This window comes from Phytophthora parasitica, assembly GCF_000247585.1.
Source record: "Phytophthora parasitica INRA-310 unplaced genomic scaffold supercont2.44, whole genome shotgun sequence".
Lineage (NCBI taxonomy): Eukaryota > Oomycota > Peronosporomycetes > Peronosporales > Peronosporaceae > Phytophthora > Phytophthora nicotianae.
This window is the reverse complement of record NW_008649030.1, coordinates 83788-100803: the sequence shown is the minus strand read 5'-3', so window position 1 is coordinate 100803 and position 17016 is coordinate 83788. Positions and strand designations below refer to the sequence as shown.

The 17016-nt window shown below is 51.4% G+C and overlaps 11 protein-coding genes across 13 annotated transcripts; 6 read left to right on the top strand and 5 right to left on the bottom strand.

The window, feature by feature from the left end:
* Positions 1-159: 159 nt before the first annotated feature.
* On the bottom strand, positions 160-1939 carry PPTG_14987 (hypothetical protein). 3 transcript variants are annotated; one of them, XM_008911971.1, is made up of 8 exons: positions 1917-1939; positions 1608-1790; positions 1374-1468; positions 1195-1277; positions 1035-1116; positions 895-953; positions 762-826; positions 160-682 (listed from the first exon to the last, which is right to left on the bottom strand). In XM_008911971.1, the coding sequence occupies exons 2-8, from the start codon at positions 1692-1694 to the stop codon at positions 233-235; spliced, it is 921 nt and encodes a 306-aa protein (XP_008910219.1). In that variant the 5' UTR covers positions 1695-1790; positions 1917-1939; the 3' UTR covers positions 160-232. The 3 variants fall into 3 exon arrangements, with proteins under 3 accessions (XP_008910219.1, XP_008910217.1, XP_008910218.1); XM_008911969.1 differs by having other exon boundaries at positions 1035-1277; XM_008911970.1 differs by lacking the exon at positions 1917-1939 and having other exon boundaries at positions 1608-1818.
* Positions 1940-2148: 209 nt separating this feature from the next.
* Positions 2149-4473, top strand: PPTG_14986 (hypothetical protein). The gene is made up of 2 exons (XM_008911968.1): positions 2149-2554; positions 2646-4473. Exons 1-2 carry the CDS (start codon positions 2336-2338, stop codon positions 4347-4349), a joined length of 1923 nt encoding a protein of 640 aa, XP_008910216.1. The 5' UTR covers positions 2149-2335; the 3' UTR covers positions 4350-4473.
* Positions 4474-4532: 59 nt separating this feature from the next.
* PPTG_14985 (hypothetical protein) lies at positions 4533-5256 on the bottom strand. Its single transcript, XM_008911967.1, has one exon. It carries the CDS (start codon positions 5169-5171, stop codon positions 4659-4661), a length of 513 nt encoding a protein of 170 aa, XP_008910215.1. The 5' UTR covers positions 5172-5256; the 3' UTR covers positions 4533-4658.
* A 277-nt stretch (positions 5257-5533) lies between these two features.
* On the top strand, positions 5534-6277 carry PPTG_14984 (hypothetical protein). Its single transcript, XM_008911966.1, has one exon. The coding sequence runs from the start codon at positions 5695-5697 to the stop codon at positions 6244-6246; it is 552 nt and encodes a 183-aa protein (XP_008910214.1). The 5' UTR covers positions 5534-5694; the 3' UTR covers positions 6247-6277.
* Positions 6278-6333: 56 nt separating this feature from the next.
* PPTG_14982 (hypothetical protein) lies at positions 6334-7177 on the top strand (the record flags this gene model as incomplete). Its single annotated transcript, XM_008911965.1, has 4 exons — positions 6334-6741; positions 6806-6918; positions 6987-7067; positions 7156-7177. The coding sequence occupies 4 exons, from the start codon at positions 6334-6336 to the stop codon at positions 7175-7177; spliced, it is 624 nt and encodes a 207-aa protein (XP_008910213.1).
* Positions 7178-7321: 144 nt separating this feature from the next.
* On the bottom strand, positions 7322-7747 carry PPTG_14983 (hypothetical protein; the record flags this gene model as incomplete). The annotated part of the gene is made up of 3 exons (XM_008911964.1): positions 7322-7347; positions 7394-7538; positions 7592-7747. 3 exons carry the CDS (start codon positions 7745-7747, stop codon positions 7322-7324), a joined length of 327 nt encoding a protein of 108 aa, XP_008910212.1.
* Positions 7748-7867: 120 nt separating this feature from the next.
* Positions 7868-9806, bottom strand: PPTG_14981 (hypothetical protein). The gene is made up of 9 exons (XM_008911963.1): positions 9496-9806; positions 9280-9427; positions 9090-9212; positions 8821-9026; positions 8587-8747; positions 8465-8522; positions 8226-8406; positions 8099-8148; positions 7868-8029 (listed from the first exon to the last, which is right to left on the bottom strand). The coding sequence occupies exons 1-9, from the start codon at positions 9742-9744 to the stop codon at positions 7892-7894; spliced, it is 1314 nt and encodes a 437-aa protein (XP_008910211.1). The 5' UTR covers positions 9745-9806; the 3' UTR covers positions 7868-7891.
* Positions 9807-9922: 116 nt separating this feature from the next.
* PPTG_14980 (hypothetical protein) lies at positions 9923-12562 on the top strand (the record flags this gene model as incomplete). The annotated part of the gene is made up of 1 exon (XM_008911962.1): positions 9923-12562. One exon carries the CDS (start codon positions 9923-9925, stop codon positions 12560-12562), a length of 2640 nt encoding a protein of 879 aa, XP_008910210.1.
* A 103-nt stretch (positions 12563-12665) lies between these two features.
* Positions 12666-13142, top strand: PPTG_14979 (hypothetical protein; the record flags this gene model as incomplete). Its single annotated transcript, XM_008911961.1, has 1 exon — positions 12666-13142. One exon carries the CDS (start codon positions 12666-12668, stop codon positions 13140-13142), a length of 477 nt encoding a protein of 158 aa, XP_008910209.1.
* A 4-nt stretch (positions 13143-13146) lies between these two features.
* Positions 13147-13449, top strand: PPTG_14978 (hypothetical protein; the record flags this gene model as incomplete). Its single annotated transcript, XM_008911960.1, has 1 exon — positions 13147-13449. The coding sequence occupies one exon, from the start codon at positions 13147-13149 to the stop codon at positions 13447-13449; it is 303 nt and encodes a 100-aa protein (XP_008910208.1).
* Positions 13450-13525: 76 nt separating this feature from the next.
* PPTG_14977 (hypothetical protein) lies at positions 13526-16524 on the bottom strand. Its single transcript, XM_008911959.1, has 2 exons — positions 16269-16524; positions 13526-16202 (listed from the first exon to the last, which is right to left on the bottom strand). The coding sequence occupies exons 1-2, from the start codon at positions 16377-16379 to the stop codon at positions 13728-13730; spliced, it is 2586 nt and encodes an 861-aa protein (XP_008910207.1). The 5' UTR covers positions 16380-16524; the 3' UTR covers positions 13526-13727.
* Between the last annotated feature and the right edge of the window lie 492 nt (positions 16525-17016).

Genomic DNA, 17016 nt, shown 5'->3' with positions numbered 1-17016 from the left:
GGAAGCAAGTACGGCTCCTTATCCAGATCTACATCAAAGCTACGTGCCTGCAAATACAAATCATCGGGTGTAAGTAAGGAGGTTGGTGTCTCTTCCTCGGAAGGCATTGGTCTTGTTCAGCTGAGGCTTCCTTGGGTAGCTGCAACGAACTCGGCTATTCTCCACAACTGCACTTTTCGAGAAGGTATGAGCCTATCGCTAAAAATATTAACCAGTTTTTCTTGCTAGTCTATTACGCTGATTTTACTCCTTTTTGATGATCAGAGCGCTTGGAAGCGGCCAACTTCACAGCAAATATCTTAGCTTTGTATCGAGGCTCCCAAACTTCGCGCCAGTTTAATACGGCGGACCCGAGATCATACTTATGTGTGCAAGGACACATATGCGATCGACGAAGTTCCCTCCGCTTGAAAAACTCGTTTGTGGTGAGATTGTTGGAAACCAGATAGAGGTGGAATCCGGAAAAGCACACAAGCGCAATGCCCATGCCGACACAGAGCACGAACAGAACTATGAGGATAGATTCCTCATGGATCAAATATCGAACGACAACCATCGGCTCGCCTTGGACAACAGTGCGGGTGTTTTCATCCAGAAACTCTTCTCGCAATAGATGCTGGTACTCGTCGGATAAAGTTGCGAAGAGAACGTACGAACCATAGCTGCACAAAAGCACGTTCATCTGGAATTAATGATGAAACCACACGCATTAGCTGAATAATTGTGATGGAACGATCAGGAATTATGCTGCCAGTCGGTACCATGAGGAATCGCAGGAAGACCCAGTGGTTGCATTCGCCAATGCAAGTGTTAAGCCATCCGCAATCTACTCGAAAAAGGACACAACCATGTTATAAATTGCCTTTTGAATAGTAGACAATTGTGTTAACGCACGGTGATCGAAGCGCGGGACACACTTGTTGCAAACGGAGCAGTGCTTGGAGCGGGCGAGTCTGTCATAACACAGCAATGCAAACCTGTCAAAAAAAAAAAAGGTATCCGTGACTATGGCGATCGCTTATAAAACTGCTCACTTAGTCATTTTGCACGTTGGACACTCGCGCTTGCGGTACAGCACATCGTCGAACTCGTAGTTGTCGAAGTACACGAGCGTCGCTGTCATTGTCAGCGACAAGACAAAGCAAACGAGAAATGTTAAACTGTTATCCAGGACAGTAACGACACAATGCGTACGAGGCAGCAAAATCCCCGGTGACGACATGGACGCCGCAATGAAACTCTGTAGCGCGCTCAGCACCGCCACGAAGCTGAGGTATCTACAGAGGCAGCAGTTGTGTTAATCAGTGTTCTCTGCCCGGCTCATCTACGTAGAGCTGATCAGGAGGAGCGCGACTAAAATAATGGCCACGTACATGTGGATCTCGCCGAGTGAGTCATTGGGTAGATGCGGTAGTCCGAAGAAGAGGAAAGCACTGTAGCCTCCGACGACCAGCAGCAAGTAGAAGATCTGACAGTGACAGCATTCAATGTAGCCATCTAGGTCAGATAATCTGGGATGGGTACACAACGCGACGAAAGATACTTTTTGTCGCGGATCGTGACGCGCCAACGCCACGCGGCAGCCCGCTTCATTATGAAGTTCCTACCTGTTGCAGCGGGTTCGGCTGGTACAGCACGTAGTTCACTATCCGAGCGAGGTGGCCAGCGCCGTCAGCTCCCTCCTTCGTCGCCATGCGTTGTATTGACTGGGCTCGCTACTTGCCCCACGCTCCGGCCCGAATCGCTGACTTTTTTTCGCTTCTTGGAGTGCCCAAATTCAAAATCTGCATCTACAGAAAAGGGTCAAAAGGACATCGCATCCAATTTGCGGTGTCATTCTACAAGATAGGACTCTGCCTCCAAGGTGATCCCTCTGCTCTAGACACTGTGTCCCTAATAAGGCTTATCTTCGATACCTTGCAAAGCTTATTCAGCACCAACGTTCGAGTTTTGAGTTAAGTTTGTCGCTTCAACTTCATCGTTGCTCAAAAATTGCGGGAAATCTGGGACCCAAATTGACTATTCGACGCGAGGGGTGGGGGAGAATTTGTGGACTCAGCGTCGTCCTCCGCTCTATGGCGCCATCAAAGCCTTCCATTATTAATATCCTAGACGAGCGTACAGTAAAGATCGCTCCATATTGGACGTATTTGGTGTTTGTAGAAACCTCTCGGATGTTTCGAAAAATATCCAATCGGTTGCCGGCACAGAATTCGATGCCCCAGTTGGGGTTTGGGCCCAACCACGCTCTTCATTTCCGCACTTGCGAGGAGCTTCCGACAGCGCAGACGTACGTCATCTCCTCACCCGATCGACACGACACCCGCCCGCAGTCATGAGCACGCGCGTGTTTGTGCGTCTGTACGATGGCACGACGCAGCATGAGACCGATGACGAGGTGCTGGAGCTTCCGCCGCCGCCGCTCAAGTGGAAGGACGCCATCACTGCCATGGTGGCTGCTGTAGGCAAGCAAGGCGAGTATGAGGACGGCGTTACGACGCCCAAGGCGCGGGTCTTTCTGCTTCCCACGGAGGCCACTGGCATTGCGGCTGAGGTGCGTTTGATCTGCAATTGTCTTTGTTTGGTGGACATCTTTTGGTGGAGGGAAATCTAACGTATGCACTCTGACTGACATGACACAACAGCTTAACGCTCGCTCCCTGCGCTTCGGCGTCCGCGAGAATGACCGCTTCGTGATCTGTTTACGGGGCGAAGATTACCAGCAGCCCAGCGAGCGACAGGCCGCTTCGGTACCTGAAGCAGCTGCCGCTGCCCCCGGTGGATCGTCGGCAAGACCCATGACGCTGTCTACGCCAAGCGCCAGTAGTGTCACTTCTCAACCCAGCATCTCTCCTTACTCTAATGGCCAAACAACGGGTAATGCTGCACCGTCTGGAAACATGGGAGGACCTCCCAGAGGCGGAATGGGCAGCAGCGCTCCGTCCGGGGGCTTGATGTCCAGTGGCAAGAAGGGAAACAAACGCTATCGAAGTATTTCCGGCAAAATGGCCGCAATCAAGTCGCTGGGTGATAAAGGACTTATCTCCAACGATGACCGAGGTCACTTGAAAGATCTGCTGTTAAACAATGACTCCCCTCAGCTCCAAGAAGCACTGGACAAGTACAACAATACGGGCGACTTCCAGGCCGTGAAAGATCTGCTCCTCAAGGAGATCCAGAATCCTTCTTCCAAGCGCAACACTGGTGATTGGCTGTCGGAGAGTTTTGTAAACGATATTGCTCTCAACTTCAACACCACGCCACCAGCAGCCAAGTCGGATCCAATGCCAGTGCAAAACGTTAACAATACGGGTCGATTCAACCCAGCGCCCGCAGTTCTGACCCCTTCAGCGAATACGTTCGCATACCAAACGAACCAGTCAACGCCGATGAATGCTACAAGCTATCCGCAGAGCTCTCCCATGGCAATGAACCAGTACTCGGCTCCCACGAACCTGGTTACTCCTACTGGCGCCAGCATGCCGACTAGTAATGGGTTCGCTACTGGGATGCCTGTGTCGAATGGCTACCCACCCACGACGATTATGGCGCAGCAATACCACCAGCCCCAAGCCTCACCGACCAATATGTACGCTGGCGCTCCCCCACAGATCAACTTGCCTCTCAGAGATCGAGCGACTTACATGAAGCGTGGATACGAGTCATCGCCTGTGCACAACATGATGGGGATGAATCCTCCTGCAGTTTCTCCCGCAGCCTCTGCGCACATGGGCATGAACGGCTACAGTATGCAACAAGGGTACGCCATGAACCAAGGTTCTTACCCAGCAAACGTAATCTACGCTGGAGACCAGTCGCAGTACACCATGAACGCGTACATGTCTGGAGCCAATGGTGGCTACAATCCATACCAGCAACAGCCTCAGTACGCTATGAACCGGTACGGATACGGCAGTGTGCAGCCTGACATGGGCTACAACTTCTACGCCGCTGGCTATGGATTCGGCAAGGCTCAGCTTCGTGCTGGCCCTGGAGGAAAGTGGACCACTGCTCCACCGATGCCATCGTATCCTCCGCCCTGCTCGAAGGAGGAAAAGAAGGAGAAAATTGCCAAGTGGTTGAAGAAGCGCGAGAACCGCAACTGGTCCAATAAACCATCTTATCCGGTGCGACACAGCATCGCGAAGAACCGCAAGCGTGGAGAAGACGGTCGGTTTATTACGAAGGCACGTCTGGCCGAAATGGCAGCGGAGGAGGCAGCAGCAGCTGCGGCAGCTGGGACTAGCAACGAGCCTCAGAAGGCGTCCCCTCCGTCGTCTAGTGCTGGGGAAGCTCCTATCTCGATGGTGCCTCAAACTACCATGCCTCAGGCTACGCCCGTGCCGTAAAACTTTTTGCTGCGATAGATTAGTTTGTAAAATCGTTGAGGTGTAAGTAAATACAATCAGCATTATCGTGTAAAAAGATTGTAAAACTTGCAGAACGAAATGCGTGAAATGCGTTCGCGTCCAGTTTCTTCGCTGTTGTTGCAACTCAGAAACGTTAACTACGAAATGTTTCGAGGCTGTTGAATGATAATAGCAGTGTTGCAACTTGTAACTTGTCAGCAAGGCAAACGTCACTTTACTCACTTCACTCAGTCTATTGAACGAAAAAAAAAAACACAACGGGGAAGCTCTACCTATGCTAGCTTATAGTTACAGTGGCAGCACTGCTGGGCTCACTCCAACCGGCACAACAGGGTCCTCAGTGGTCTTGTCCGTCCTCAAGTCGCTCAGCCCAATGATGCTCTGAAGGTTGTGATACTCGTTCTTGGAGCTGCAAACCATTTGACCGTCTTCCCAACTGTAGCGATTCCAGTTGAGGATGGAGACGGCCCACTGGTCGGAGACTTCACGCGTTGATCCTGCAAAAGTCATCGACACCAGCTTGTCTGCATCCACGGGCTGCCGGGCACCACGTCGGCGAACGGACGGAGTTCGTGGTTGGGCGTCGACACGAAATTGGTTGGGCACTTGACCGATCTCGTCCGAGGAAGGAAGTAGGAACACGTCAACCTTGCAGCCTGACAAGGCGATAGCTCCCAGTAGCTCGCCGCCCATGCGTGAGAAGTACTGCAACATGCCCTCGTCGAGGATGCAGTACACGATACGCGCTTCATCGCCCTCAATCTTGAGCAAGTAGCCTTCAACGTTGCCTCCGAAGCTCATGTTTCTGTCGGCTGAAGTTTGAATGAAGGCTGGGCAGCGAGCGGGATGCTAGCAAATTAGAGAGTGAGGAGGCTTTGCAGGGCGGAAGACTTCGAAGTACTAGCCGGCCCTATGGCAGAGTTGGGCAAGAGCATCAGGCGAAGCAAGTGGATGGGAGCACTTGCCATGTGGTTCGAGGACGACAGCAGGACAGTGCTAGGAAAGCCAAATTGGGAACAGATATTGAAGATGACTCGGCGACTCAATTCGCATGGCACAGTGCCAGGCTCTCTTCACGCATGATATCGGCTGTCATCGAGATGATCAACTACATCCTAGTACATGTAGGATGATCTTACGGTAGGATTCCTACCACTTGGAATCGACGCCGCGTGCCCTAAGTGCAATCCGGTTCAATTGACAGTGAACAATGAGTGACAAGAACAATCATTGCATTTTATAAACGAACGCTTGAATATAGTTGTCGTTTCAAGTAGAGTGCCGCTTCAGTTCTCTTTTGCCCCAGATCGCACGATAAATACCGATGCCTCCATCGAGGGTGATTCGGCAGCGCGACTCAAACATGCTCGGCGACGGACCTCCTCCGACTGAAATGCTGGACGCCATGAGCTCATACGCCGAGAGCCACCAGGTGCAGGAAATATTGCATATTCTGCTGACACGTTTGTTGGAGACCCAGCCGCTGGACTCGTTAGAGTTCCTCATTCAGACCCTGCAGAAGGATGACCAGCTGGATGCACTGGAAAAGAAGGCAGCCTTGCAGCGCTTTGACCTGCGGCGTGAAAAAACCAAGAAGCAGCTGGTTCTCCAGCTTTACAAGCGTCTTATGGCACTGCAGCGTACTCAACACACCGACAAGCTGGAAGCTCAGGGGGTGCACCTCGCCCGTGGGTTTTTGACTTCGCAACTTCGACTCGATGAGACCCGATGTCACATGCAGAAGCTTTTCCCCAGCCATTATCGAGACCTCATCGCGTGGTTCATCGCGCATGAAGGAGAATTGCCCGCTGCTATCCCCGCTGAGCAGTTCACCAAGACGTGCATGCAGGTCTTGAGGATGCAGGCGTCAGCATAAAAATGTCTACATAAAATAATTTGGCTTTTTCCGATTTTTTTTTTTTTCATTCTCAGGATTTGTGGTCTCGTAAAAATGGACAGACCGATGCCGCGCCGCATGAGGGCTGCCGATCAAGGGCCGCTGGACTGGCTGGTGCCCTTCATCCCGCCAGTACTACGCGTGAACCGTGATACGCGTGCTAAGATTCGCCGCAAGGTGGAGCAGTTGTTGTCGAAGGAAACATTAGAGAGCGTGGCACTTGCCCTCCGACCTCATTGGCGTTCTCTCGCTTCTTACTCTTTGGTGGCATCCGTTTGGATCGGAGGGCTGATGTACATCCACGATAATGAACCCGAATTCGCGGCGGCGTATGTCATTCTCTCAGGTTTCGCTGTGCTGTGCTATCATTTGCTGTTTGGCGGAGAGAGTCGTGCAGACGGTATGAGCGCATACTCCGTTTTCAATCGCGGCGCTCAGAGAATGCTGGGTTCGTTGTCGGCAGAACAGTTTGAGGTATGGTGGAGGTGTTATCGATACTCCAGCAAAGGAGAAATATTGATATTGCGAATGTTTGCAGAATGAGATCCGCCATCGGCAGCCAGGATATGAAGATGCCCCGATCCCACGCCGACCTGGTGGTGCAGCACAGGCTCTTGATCACCATGATGAGGTGTACGATGAAGATGATCCGTACGTGGTGCTGCGCTTTTCTTACCATTTGGAAGCATTAGCAGAAAACTGACAGTTGCTTTGTGCAGTGACTTGCTGGAGGCACTGAAGCTTTCACTCCAGGAAAAGAAGCGGGAGGCCCGTCGAGCTCGACGTACTAGTCGTAGGAAGTGAGTGTGTTGTTATTGTTGAGTGCTCATTTCACATTACAACCACTTCACAGTCTATTGTATCGAATTCGTGGCATTCGTCGCTTAGAACCCCAGCGGGCAACGACTGATGCGCTTCTTTGGGTTACCATTCTCGTCCAGTTCTACCATTTCTGCTAGCTTCTCCGGTGAAATAGGAGGGTGGCCAGGTGGAAGCACGACCTCTCCCGGCGCAGCATTGGCCTTCCGGTTCGAATATCTGAGCATGGCATTCATCACACCCACTTCACAGCAACATACTCTGTTCAGTATTGCAGTAACCTCACAGTAAAGCCTTTAAAACGCACCTGTAAAGAGGACGGAACCTGTAACCATGGAGGGCGAGAACAATCGCAACTCGCCCACCGACGACAGGTTGTCATCCAGCGCCACCATCGCAATTGACACAATACCCGACACCACCATAGTGCAAATACCAGAAGCCGCCATCAGCTACAGCAAGTGTTAGCCTCCGTGCAGCAATCACTGAGTAAAGCAGTGCGTACCAGGGACGCGTCTCCTGTAATGACAGACACGATGGACTGTTTCGGAGGAGACGGCTTCACTTTGGGTTCGGCTGCTGCACTGTCGGCAGGTGTCGACTTTGCCACCGCCCGTTGCTTCGTGGTTGCTGCGCTGTTTGATCCCAGATCGATGCCCATGTCTTTCGCTTGCCTTGCTATGCCTCACGTTCTTAGTGCACGTGAGTTGCCAGCCAGCTTCTACGCTGCTGACTCCACGCGTAACCTGTTTGATAGTTTTTAAAACCTATGCAATAGAATAACATGGTCCGACCTTCAATTATTTTATTGCAACTTCAATTGCTTCATCAGCGCTGCGATCTCTCTCTCTACCTCCTCGTCCTCTCTCGTCTTCACCGGAACTGCCTTGGCTTTTAACACCCAATTCGCTGCTTCCTTGGTTCGCTTCATTTTTAAGTAGGTCTAGCAACAAAACGTCAGAAAGCTCACAAAGTGGAAAAGCACTATATCGCAAATTTACACATGCACTACCTGCGCGAGGAGAAACACGTTCTTCTTCCAGAACCCAGGGCTGATGTTTTCTAAACAAGCATAAAAATATCAGCATTTGTGATTTTGAGCCAAGGCACGCATGTTGATGATGGGATTTGAGGCTTACCTGCTGCCTGAAAGTGCTCAACGGCTTCCTCATATGTAGCGGTAGGTGGAGTACCGAAGAGTGCAGCAGCGGCGCGCTTTTCGATCCAAGTCATGTCGGCAAAGGCCAAACACCACTGTCCAAGGATGTTGTGAGACGTGGCGTCACTCGGGTCCAGCTCAATGGCTCGTTGAATGTGATCCTACAGAGAAGAACAGTTCAGAGGGGCCGAAACGGGGGTGTAGATAGCAGTAGTTTACCCGAATGACGTAGGCACCTGCGATCTTCTCCTTAAGATCTCGAAAGTTCCCCACCGTGCTGGTTTTGTTGAAGTGTACCAGTTAGTGAAGTTTACACTTAGTCCTTGCTAATGCAGAGGTACCTGGTCATGATGGCCATCCACTTGTTGGACGCAGCCGAGTCTTTGTTCAAAGCATACGCCTTCTCCGCATCGGCTAAGCCTTCAAAAGCTAGCGCCTTCTTTTCGTCAGGGTTGCTCTTCTCCTCGACGAGATAATTGCATGCGCGAGCTAAACGCCACAACTACAACACATATCGAATCTACGTTAGTCAGATTACTCAAACAAGAATGTAAAATGTAACAATCACTACCCACCATTTCGACGCTCGGAGGATACTTTGGTAGCTCGGCTTTTAAATATTCTCGTGTCTGAGCGTGCTGACCCTGCTCAAACAATTCATCGGCGCGCTTGATAACTGCCGCGATATCTCCAGGAACACTTTCCTTTTCTTCATCGGCATCATTAGCATGACGAGCTGGGCGGGTTATAACACCTTTGCTATTCTGCAGCGCAGAGCTTGCTGCCTCACGAGGCCTCCATTAGTCGAATGCGACGTGTGGGAAGACTGAAATGCAAAACGTACCATTATGCTGTCGGATAAGCTCGAAGTCACTCGCGTCGTGAGGAAACACCGCTTTCTCCTCAAGAACTGGGATATCTTGGTCAATCCCTCTCGATGAGCGAGTGAATAGCTCCATACTAGCAGCTATAGTTAACAGCAACTCAACACGTTAGTGCTTTAATGCAAGGCGTTTTCTGAGCTATGGCTTCACCTGTAAAGATACCGACGGCGATCCACATTAATGGCTGGAACATCGGCAGCTCCACAAATGATATTTCGTCGTCCTCGCTGTTCCACGTGATCACTAGTGACACTGCCATCACTAGTATCATCAACATGAATCCGAACATGGCCAGCAGCTGTAACAACACAAAGCTCGCCACTCGTTAATAACAAAGCAACATTTTTTTCTCTACGCTATTCTCACCATGTTCTTTCCCTGGTTTGCCGTCTGCAAGTGCTCGCTGTGCTGCGCTTCCCCCACTTCGTCGTCCGCTTCCGACAGCCACTCGTAATCCACATCTTCGTCTTCTTGAGTATTCCCGATCGTCTGCGTCTCGCTGTCTCCGTGATCGCGCAGTCCTCTCGTCGCGTACTTGTATATTACGACTGCTGCTGTTGCCGTGCCCGCCACGGCCACGAGCGGCCAAAACCATCCGCGATAGTTTGGTGCCATCTAATTGCTGCACTTCAATTGAAGCAAAGAAACCAACGTTATTTGTTCGTGTGTCTTGTTTTTAACAAAAATGTTTTTATTCATAATTGAATTCCAAATCTAAAAAATCATGGTAAAACCAAAACAGATGGAAAACATTTATGACAGCGAAAAAAAAAGTCATAAGCCAACGAAAAACATGGGAGCAACGCGCGGCTCGGAGCGCGGTGGCGACAAGCCCAAGAAGCACAAGGACCGCGGCGTCAAGTTCAATGAGAGGCACACGATCAAGTATGGTCTGTCGGTGTGCAGCCGCCACGCCAAAACGAACGTAGTGGAATCCGTCATGTGCAAATTTTGTGTGGCATTCGGGAAGGAATCAGCTGCTGACGCGACCCGCAAGCGGCGCGCCACGGCCAACATCAAATACTTCCGGCAGCCGTTCCGTGCGGACCATTATTTGTCGCACCTGGAGATTAACCACAGGCAGAAATGGGCCGAGTACGAGCAATCGTCGAACCCTGAGAAGGCAAAGTTCTTCGCGGCCCATATCGAAGAGGCCACGATTAACTCGCTAGCGATGGCGCAGCAGCAGCTCATCAACGCTCAGACTGGCAATGTCGGCAACGCTGGAACAGTAGTGGGTACAACCGCACCAGTCGTACAGCGCGTGGGTCCCGTGCGGCTTCCGGCCTCAGTGATCGAGAAACGCTTGGTGGAGGAGATTGTCGGCGATATGTTCTTCAATGCAAGCGACGAGGAAGGACTCTCAAAGGACCAAGCTCTTGACGTTTTCCGCCGCAAGGACGCTGACACGTATGAGATTATTATCAAGAATCAGCGCCTATACGACCTTGCCATCAAGTTCGTGGCTTGCGGGGCATCCTACCGACTGGCATCGCGCATGGTACAGTGCACAAAAGAAGAAACGAAAATGGCCTACTATGGTGGTTGCTCGGACAACAGAGTCGCAGGTTACGTACGTGCTGTGATTGCAAGCAATCTGCAGAAAATTGCGCTTATGATGCGCTCCTCATGGGCGTACGCGTTAGCCACCAACGCAGCCGTTCATCAAGGCACTTCGTATTTGGACATCCGCATACGGTTGTGGCAGAATAGATCGCTGCATGATTTTCATCTCCTGACGGTACCAGCATTCACCCAGCATCCCGCTCCGTCAATTATGAAGCAGCTAGAAAAGTTTTTCGACGTTCTAGATGCGCAATGGCGAAGTAAACTGATCGGCACAACTACCAATGGAGGTGCCAATACGGGACGCAACACTGGGGTGACAGGTAGTCAGCAGGGACTTTCAGCGCGTCTCACAAGTGCTGTGAACAAGTCAGCTTTCTACCTTATTTGGTGTGGTGTGCACCAGTTGGAGCTGGTAGTGAAGAACTGTGTCACCACGTTTTGTCGCAAAGCTTTTTATGATGAGCTGGTATCGGTACTTGCCGCCCTGCGTCAGGACCAGCAGAACTCCCATCAAGACGGATCATTGTCTCTTTTCGAGAACGATAGCATTCCTGATGTTACCACTTCGTTCTCAACTACTCGCGGTTTCTCGGAGAAGTTAATGCAGGCACTCAAGTGGCTAATGGAGCATCGTGTGGCTATTATGCAGCTCCGACAAACAATGTCTTCAGTCTCTATTCCGTCCGCTTCGTGGTGGGTTTGCGTAGCTGTTGCCCACCGAGTGATGGCTGAGATTGTATACTTTATGAAAAAGCTGCTGAACTTGGAGAGCGGGCCGAATAAGGTGAGAGGGCAAGTGCAGGAGCTTTGCAAACTAGCGCTGATTATGGCAGATGTGGTCGGTGCTCGACGAGACTTGTGGGAATCGCCAGACCGTGACGAAGCGTGTGCCGCAGGGTCTTTCCAGTTGACTTTCCAGAACGCACAGCAATTTATTCAAAATGAGGGCGGGCCGCTGGCTATTGACGTGTTCGACACACTTGGTGCAGTAGAACGGCTGCACGTCTCCAAGTCTGTGGCACATTTTGCTGTGAATTTGATCGCTGGCGTTGCCACAATCGCCCAAGAAGGACGACACTACTGCACTGAAGAAGTTGGCGTGCACGTGAATCCGCCTGTTTCAATGCCCATTGAGGTTTGTGAAATGGGGCAGGAGGCCTTCCTACAGATTCTTAGCGAACAAGAGCCGCGCTTGCGGGAGACCTTCTCCGACGAAGACATTAAGATGATTCAAAGCGAATATGAGGAGTTCGTGCTTGCTGTGAATCGTGAGCCTATTCTCAATGGTGTGCTGAAGAAACACGATCGTGATACGGACGTATCCTTCGCCTGGTCCTGTGTTAATGGCCGATTCCGCAAGCTACAGGAGTTCGTGGGCGGGTTGACGACTGTGGTTCCTGATACGTCTGCGGGTACGTTGGCATCGGATCTCACTCGGTTCAACTGGGAGAAACCGGACTACCGCCAGACGATGATCGACTTTGCGCTTGAAGGCATCTTGCATGCTAAACAGAAGATAAAGGTGGAGCTGGTGGATATTCACTGCGTGCAATCTGCCGCAACTTCCAGTGCGGATGGGAGTGTAATGGATAGCGCACCTGCTACACCGGACGTGGATCTCGCTACAGCACACTCGGCTGCTACATCGTTGACGGTAGCGTCTCTAAATGCGGGTCTGGCTAATATGCCTCTTCCTAACGCAACAATGGCGATGCCATTGAATATGCAGAGCAGCATGATAACACAGGATATCGCCAACCTCTCTGGTGTGCCCATGGTAATGGCCAAGACAGGAGCTTCCAGTAGCAGCTCTGGCGCCAGCAATAGCGGTGTTGTATCGGAGCATGGCTACATGCTTTTGTAACCCAAAACGGACATAAAATGCCAAGAATTACTAATGCCACTTGGTCTTCTACACTCTGCCAAGGCAGTGCGGTACGACTTCCTCGCTGCTCGTCACCTCTACGATGAGAGCAACGCAGCTCCTTCTGCGGGTATTGGCGCTGCTTTGCCTGTGCTCCACCTGGTTTGTGTTCGCGAAGGAGGTCTTTACAGGCAAGGCCACTACGTACGGCCTCGAGTCGGCTCTCGGCGGGAGCTGTAGCTCGCGTATGGCGCCGTACGGCCTCAATTCGTCACTTTTCGTGGCGATGAACTATGATCAGTACTACGAGTCGTCCAGCTGCAGCCGCTGCTTGTCCATTACAGGCGAGAGCGGCACAGTCACGGCCTTCGTGGCGGACTTATGTTACGAGTGCGGCTACGGCAACCTCGACCTGAACACCGGCGTTGTGGTACACTGTTGTAGGTGGAGACCCTCGCATTTCCGAGATTTCGTGGCATTTCACGCCCTGTCCCGACGAGCAGGAGAAGTTCTGCTGGAAGGAAGGCAGCAACCCGCAGTGGTTCGCCTTACAGGTGCCAAACTCCCGCGACGGCATTAAAGCGATGGAGATCAATGGCGTGGAAGGCGAAGTCATCGGCGTGACTTCCTTTTACCAGGTGTCACCGTCTGAAGCCATTGACATGGAGAATGTAGAAGTGAAAATCACGTCCAACCAAGGGATCACGTCCAAGGCGACACTCAAATCCTCCGACTACAGCGACTGCCCCATGACGGATGACTCCACGAGCTCAAAAGCGGGGACAAGTGGCGGCACCACCACGACCGTGATCACCGACACCACAGGAGCTACTGCGCACTACACGGCATGGCAAGCCTACAGGCGACGAAGGGTTAAGTTCTACTAAATCTGTGTACGCTAAGGTAATACATTTCATCGTTTGTTAACATCGCATTCATTTGGTGATTTTGAAGTTGCACGATGTTGTCGTCCTGTGGCTGCTTGCTGCAGCCGATCAGACAGAACAGAACTGCTCTTCTTGCCATGGATCTCCAGCCACATATCCGTCAAGACCTTCACAATGATCAGCATCTTTGCAGTTTATGGTGAAATTTGGTTGTTTTTATTGTGTTCTTGAGCCGAATTTCTTAAAGAAACGCAGTGTCAACTACTTCATGCTGCAAGCTAGCCCTGATGATGTGCGTTGGTGTTCATGCCGCCCGTGAATGCAAACGGTACTTTGGCGAAGTTCTGCATGTTCTTCTTCCAGTTCTCCGTCATGTCGCTCATCTTGCCCTCCATTTCGGCGATCTTACCCGTGGGCTTACGCTGCATGCCCAGCGTCTCGAGATACGCTGCCTGCTCACTCTTCTTGAGGCCTTTCACAGCCATGATGTTCTGGAAGTCCTCTGCAGTGCCCTCGGGCCACATGATCTTGAAACTCTCAACGAGCATCTCGTTCGGGGTGCCAATGAGCTTCAGCACGTTTTCTACTGTCGCCATCTCGTTCGTGACGAACTTCGTGTAGCGCGAAGGTATCGTCGCTGCACTCGACGAGGCGGAAGAGGATTGAAATCCGTCGTTGTTCAGTACTGGGAGCTGGAGGAAGAGTGTCTTGAGTGCGTATACGTCAAGCAGTAACTGCTGGGTTGCCACCTGGTTCATCTTTCGGCACTTGAACACAGCCTGCAGGATCTTGGGCACGAAGGAGGCAGCAAACTTATCGCAGAAGTTCGTGAAGTACAATCCAGAAAGCATTTGACGCAGCACCGGCACAAAAGCTTGCAGCTTCTCGCCCATTTGCGTCACATACAAACTCTCGTCACCCACTGATTCCCACGTCTGCCAGTTCGCCTTGTGGAGCGCAGTTAACTCGTCGTCCAATGATGTCTCCAACCCAGCCACGATACATTTCATTGCTGCAGCGCCCACGTCGTGGAAGGTATCCATTTCTTGTGATAGCTCAATGGCTTCGCTGAACGCTTTGTCAATCTTCGCTCGAATCACTTCCTCTAGAGATGGCAGTGTCTCAGCGCAATATTCGGCCGTATTGATCACAAAACACAGTTCTTCTTCCTGTTTGTCGCTCAATTTGACCTTGTTGCTAGCACCACTGCTCGAAGAGTCTAGACCGCCTGATGGCCCAGTCGAGGCAGCGGGGAGTTTAGCGAGAAGCCGCTGCGAGTAGAGCTGAAAGCAGTGCTTGAACTCATTCTGGAGATCAAAGAATGTTTGGCCGTTCGTCAGCGCCGTACATCGCTTAATGGAGTTGCGGATGTACGCGAACATGTTCACCGAGCTCGAAAACACCGGCAGCTGGCCGTTCCGATCCACCAACTCCGCGCTCATCACTTCATTGATCATCTGCTCCATGTTCTTCCGCTCCAGCGCGACATACGCCGTCATGAAGGGGTCGAATGAATGAGATATCATTCCTCGAATTGTCGGTAAACTCTGGTTATTGTCGCCAGCTAGCTCGCCGTTTTTCTCCATTTCTTCTTCAAGTGCCTTGCGCTCTGCCTCACGCTTTTTCCGACGATGTTTTCTCTTGATACCTTCAGCGGAATGCGGATCGATAGCGTCACCGTTCTCATCGAGCTCCATCTCCTGTAGCTCTTCTCCATCTGCCATCCCTTCAAAGCGCTGCGCTGCGTCGCGTTCAAATATGAGCGTTCGTTGCAGAGACTTCAGCAACAATGTCACGTCCATCTCGTCCGGAGTGTGTGCACCTATCTGTGCTAGTAGATGGGTCCGGGTGCTTTCACAGAATTGAATGCACATGCGCCGAGCCATCCGCCAATGCTTCGGGAATATAGCGTTTAAGCGAGCATCGATTGCAGCAAGGAGGTTGTAAAACCACGTGTATCTCGTTTCAGCTTGATGCAAACCAGCGCATTCTCCTCCGTCCCCGTATAATCGTTCGTAGGACAGAAGCTGCTCATCACAAAATAGATGGATGAGTTTTTCTCTGGTTGCTTTGCCCAATGCATCGACGACTGCACATGCCGCTGAGAGGTTGGCAAAGACTGCCTGCCGCTCTTCTTCTGATGGAAAATTCTCCTCCAACGACTCCATCGGGCCGATAGACCGGAAGTCGGCAAAGATCTGTCCACCGAGCTCTTCCTGCAACGTGCGTACAGTTTTGTGGAGTTCGACGATTTTACTGACGTTCGTGTAGCCGTCGAAGTGCGTGAAGAGCTGGTTAACCGCTTCAAGCAAAGAGGCGGCCTCGCGATAGTTGCGCTGGGAGGACATGAACTCTAACTGATCCACTGCGTTAACCAGCATGTGTAGTCGCTTTAGAGCCGTGAGCGTAGTCTGTAAATGGCGCTTAGCATAGTCAAGCTGCTTGATATCCCGGCAGATTTCCTGCACCATGACCTCCGACTGCTCTGCCTTTCCTCGGATATCGCGGATCTTGTGGAAGAGCTGCTGGGTCGCCATTTTCGCTTCCTTCAGATCCACAAGCGCCTGATGGGCCGCTAAACTCTGATCCTGCGATGCCTGAGACAGCGAGTCGTCCAGCTCCTTCATGCGCCCACGGAGACGGCTTACGAAGTCGCCTATATCCCCTAGACTCTGTTCGTCCGGGAAGTTTCGGTTGATGAACTCACGCGCATCGAATTCGGGTCGGTCTAACACGTCCTCCGAGGGCAAGACCTGGAGCGAAACGTTGGTGAGATGTGGAGGTCAGGATAATACAGGGCTGAAAAGCGAGGCGACTACCTTGGACAGTGTGTCCTCCACGTTCTGTGGGAGCTTTAATGCGCTTCCCTCGCCGGTGTTGTACTCACTAGCCTTCGCCGAGGACGAGTCGCGGCGCAATATCCGATCCATTTTCGACTCCTAGATCGAAATCCAAGGAAATGACGGATGATAGGATAGTTATGCTAGAAGATAGTTTTTGTAGTGTAGCCATCCCCAAAGCTTGCTATCGAATATTCATGGCATTCTTGCCTCATTCTGGTGCAGTAGCTCTGCATCATGCAACCATATCATACAATGTAGCTAAAGACTAACTCGCCAACGGGGACACCAAAGCCAAGTGGCGTTGGCACAGTATGCTACTGTGCTGGTTGGCAGCGCCAAGTTGGTACTTTCCTATTGATGGAAGCTTCTACAGTTCGACGGAAATCTCGGTAGCAGGCCGCCCTTTACCTCCTTTAGAATTACTACTAAGCTCATTCTTCGCAACCCTTGACTCCGTGCGGGGAAGCTGCCACATGATAATCCTCGTTTCTCAGATTTCATCCTCGACCCCACACTTTTGGTAGGACCTACCTCGGATTAGTCGATTGACTTCGTTTCAGTATGTTAATATCAACCTGAGAACAAGGGTCACATAAAACCTACCCCTCGGTAAGATGCAGGATCTGGGTAAAGGTTTCAAGCGAAACCTTCGCTCATTTTCCAATTAGAGCGGAAACACACAAGCACTAAACAAGACACTTCTCGCATTAGTCAAGATGCAGAT

Bases quoted from the DNA above. Each gene is read 5' to 3' on its own strand.
- PPTG_14986 (XM_008911968.1), top strand. From the start codon at position 2,336: ATGAGCACGCGCGTGTTTGTGCGTCTGTACGATGGCACGACGCAGCAT. The intron at 2,555-2,645 runs GTGCGTTTGATC...ATGACACAACAG, and splicing joins CCACTGGCATTGCGGCTGAG to CTTAACGCTCGCTCCCTGCG.
- PPTG_14987 (XM_008911969.1), bottom strand. From the start codon at position 1,694: ATGGCGACGAAGGAGGGAGCTGACGGCGCTGGCCACCTCGCTCGGATA. The intron at 827-894 runs GTGCGTTAACAC...TTTTTCGAGTAG, and splicing joins TGTCCCGCGCTTCGATCACC to ATTGCGGATGGCTTAACACT. The intron at 683-761 runs GTACCGACTGGC...CATTAATTCCAG, and splicing joins TCTTCCTGCGATTCCTCATG to ATGAACGTGCTTTTGTGCAG.
- PPTG_14977 (XM_008911959.1), bottom strand. From the start codon at position 16,379: ATGGATCGGATATTGCGCCGCGACTCGTCCTCGGCGAAGGCTAGTGAG. The intron at 16,203-16,268 runs GTAGTCGCCTCG...GTTTCGCTCCAG, and splicing joins TGGAGGACACACTGTCCAAG to GTCTTGCCCTCGGAGGACGT.
- PPTG_14985 (XM_008911967.1), bottom strand. From the start codon at position 5,171: ATGAGCTTCGGAGGCAACGTTGAAGGCTACTTGCTCAAGATTGAGGGC.
- PPTG_14984 (XM_008911966.1), top strand. From the start codon at position 5,695: ATGCCTCCATCGAGGGTGATTCGGCAGCGCGACTCAAACATGCTCGGC.
- PPTG_14981 (XM_008911963.1), bottom strand. From the start codon at position 9,744: ATGGCACCAAACTATCGCGGATGGTTTTGGCCGCTCGTGGCCGTGGCG. The intron at 8,748-8,820 runs GTGGGTAGTGAT...TATGTGTTGTAG, and splicing joins ATCCTCCGAGCGTCGAAATG to TTGTGGCGTTTAGCTCGCGC. The intron at 8,030-8,098 runs GTAGTGCATGTG...TTTTGTTGCTAG, and splicing joins ACGTGTTTCTCCTCGCGCAG to ACCTACTTAAAAATGAAGCG.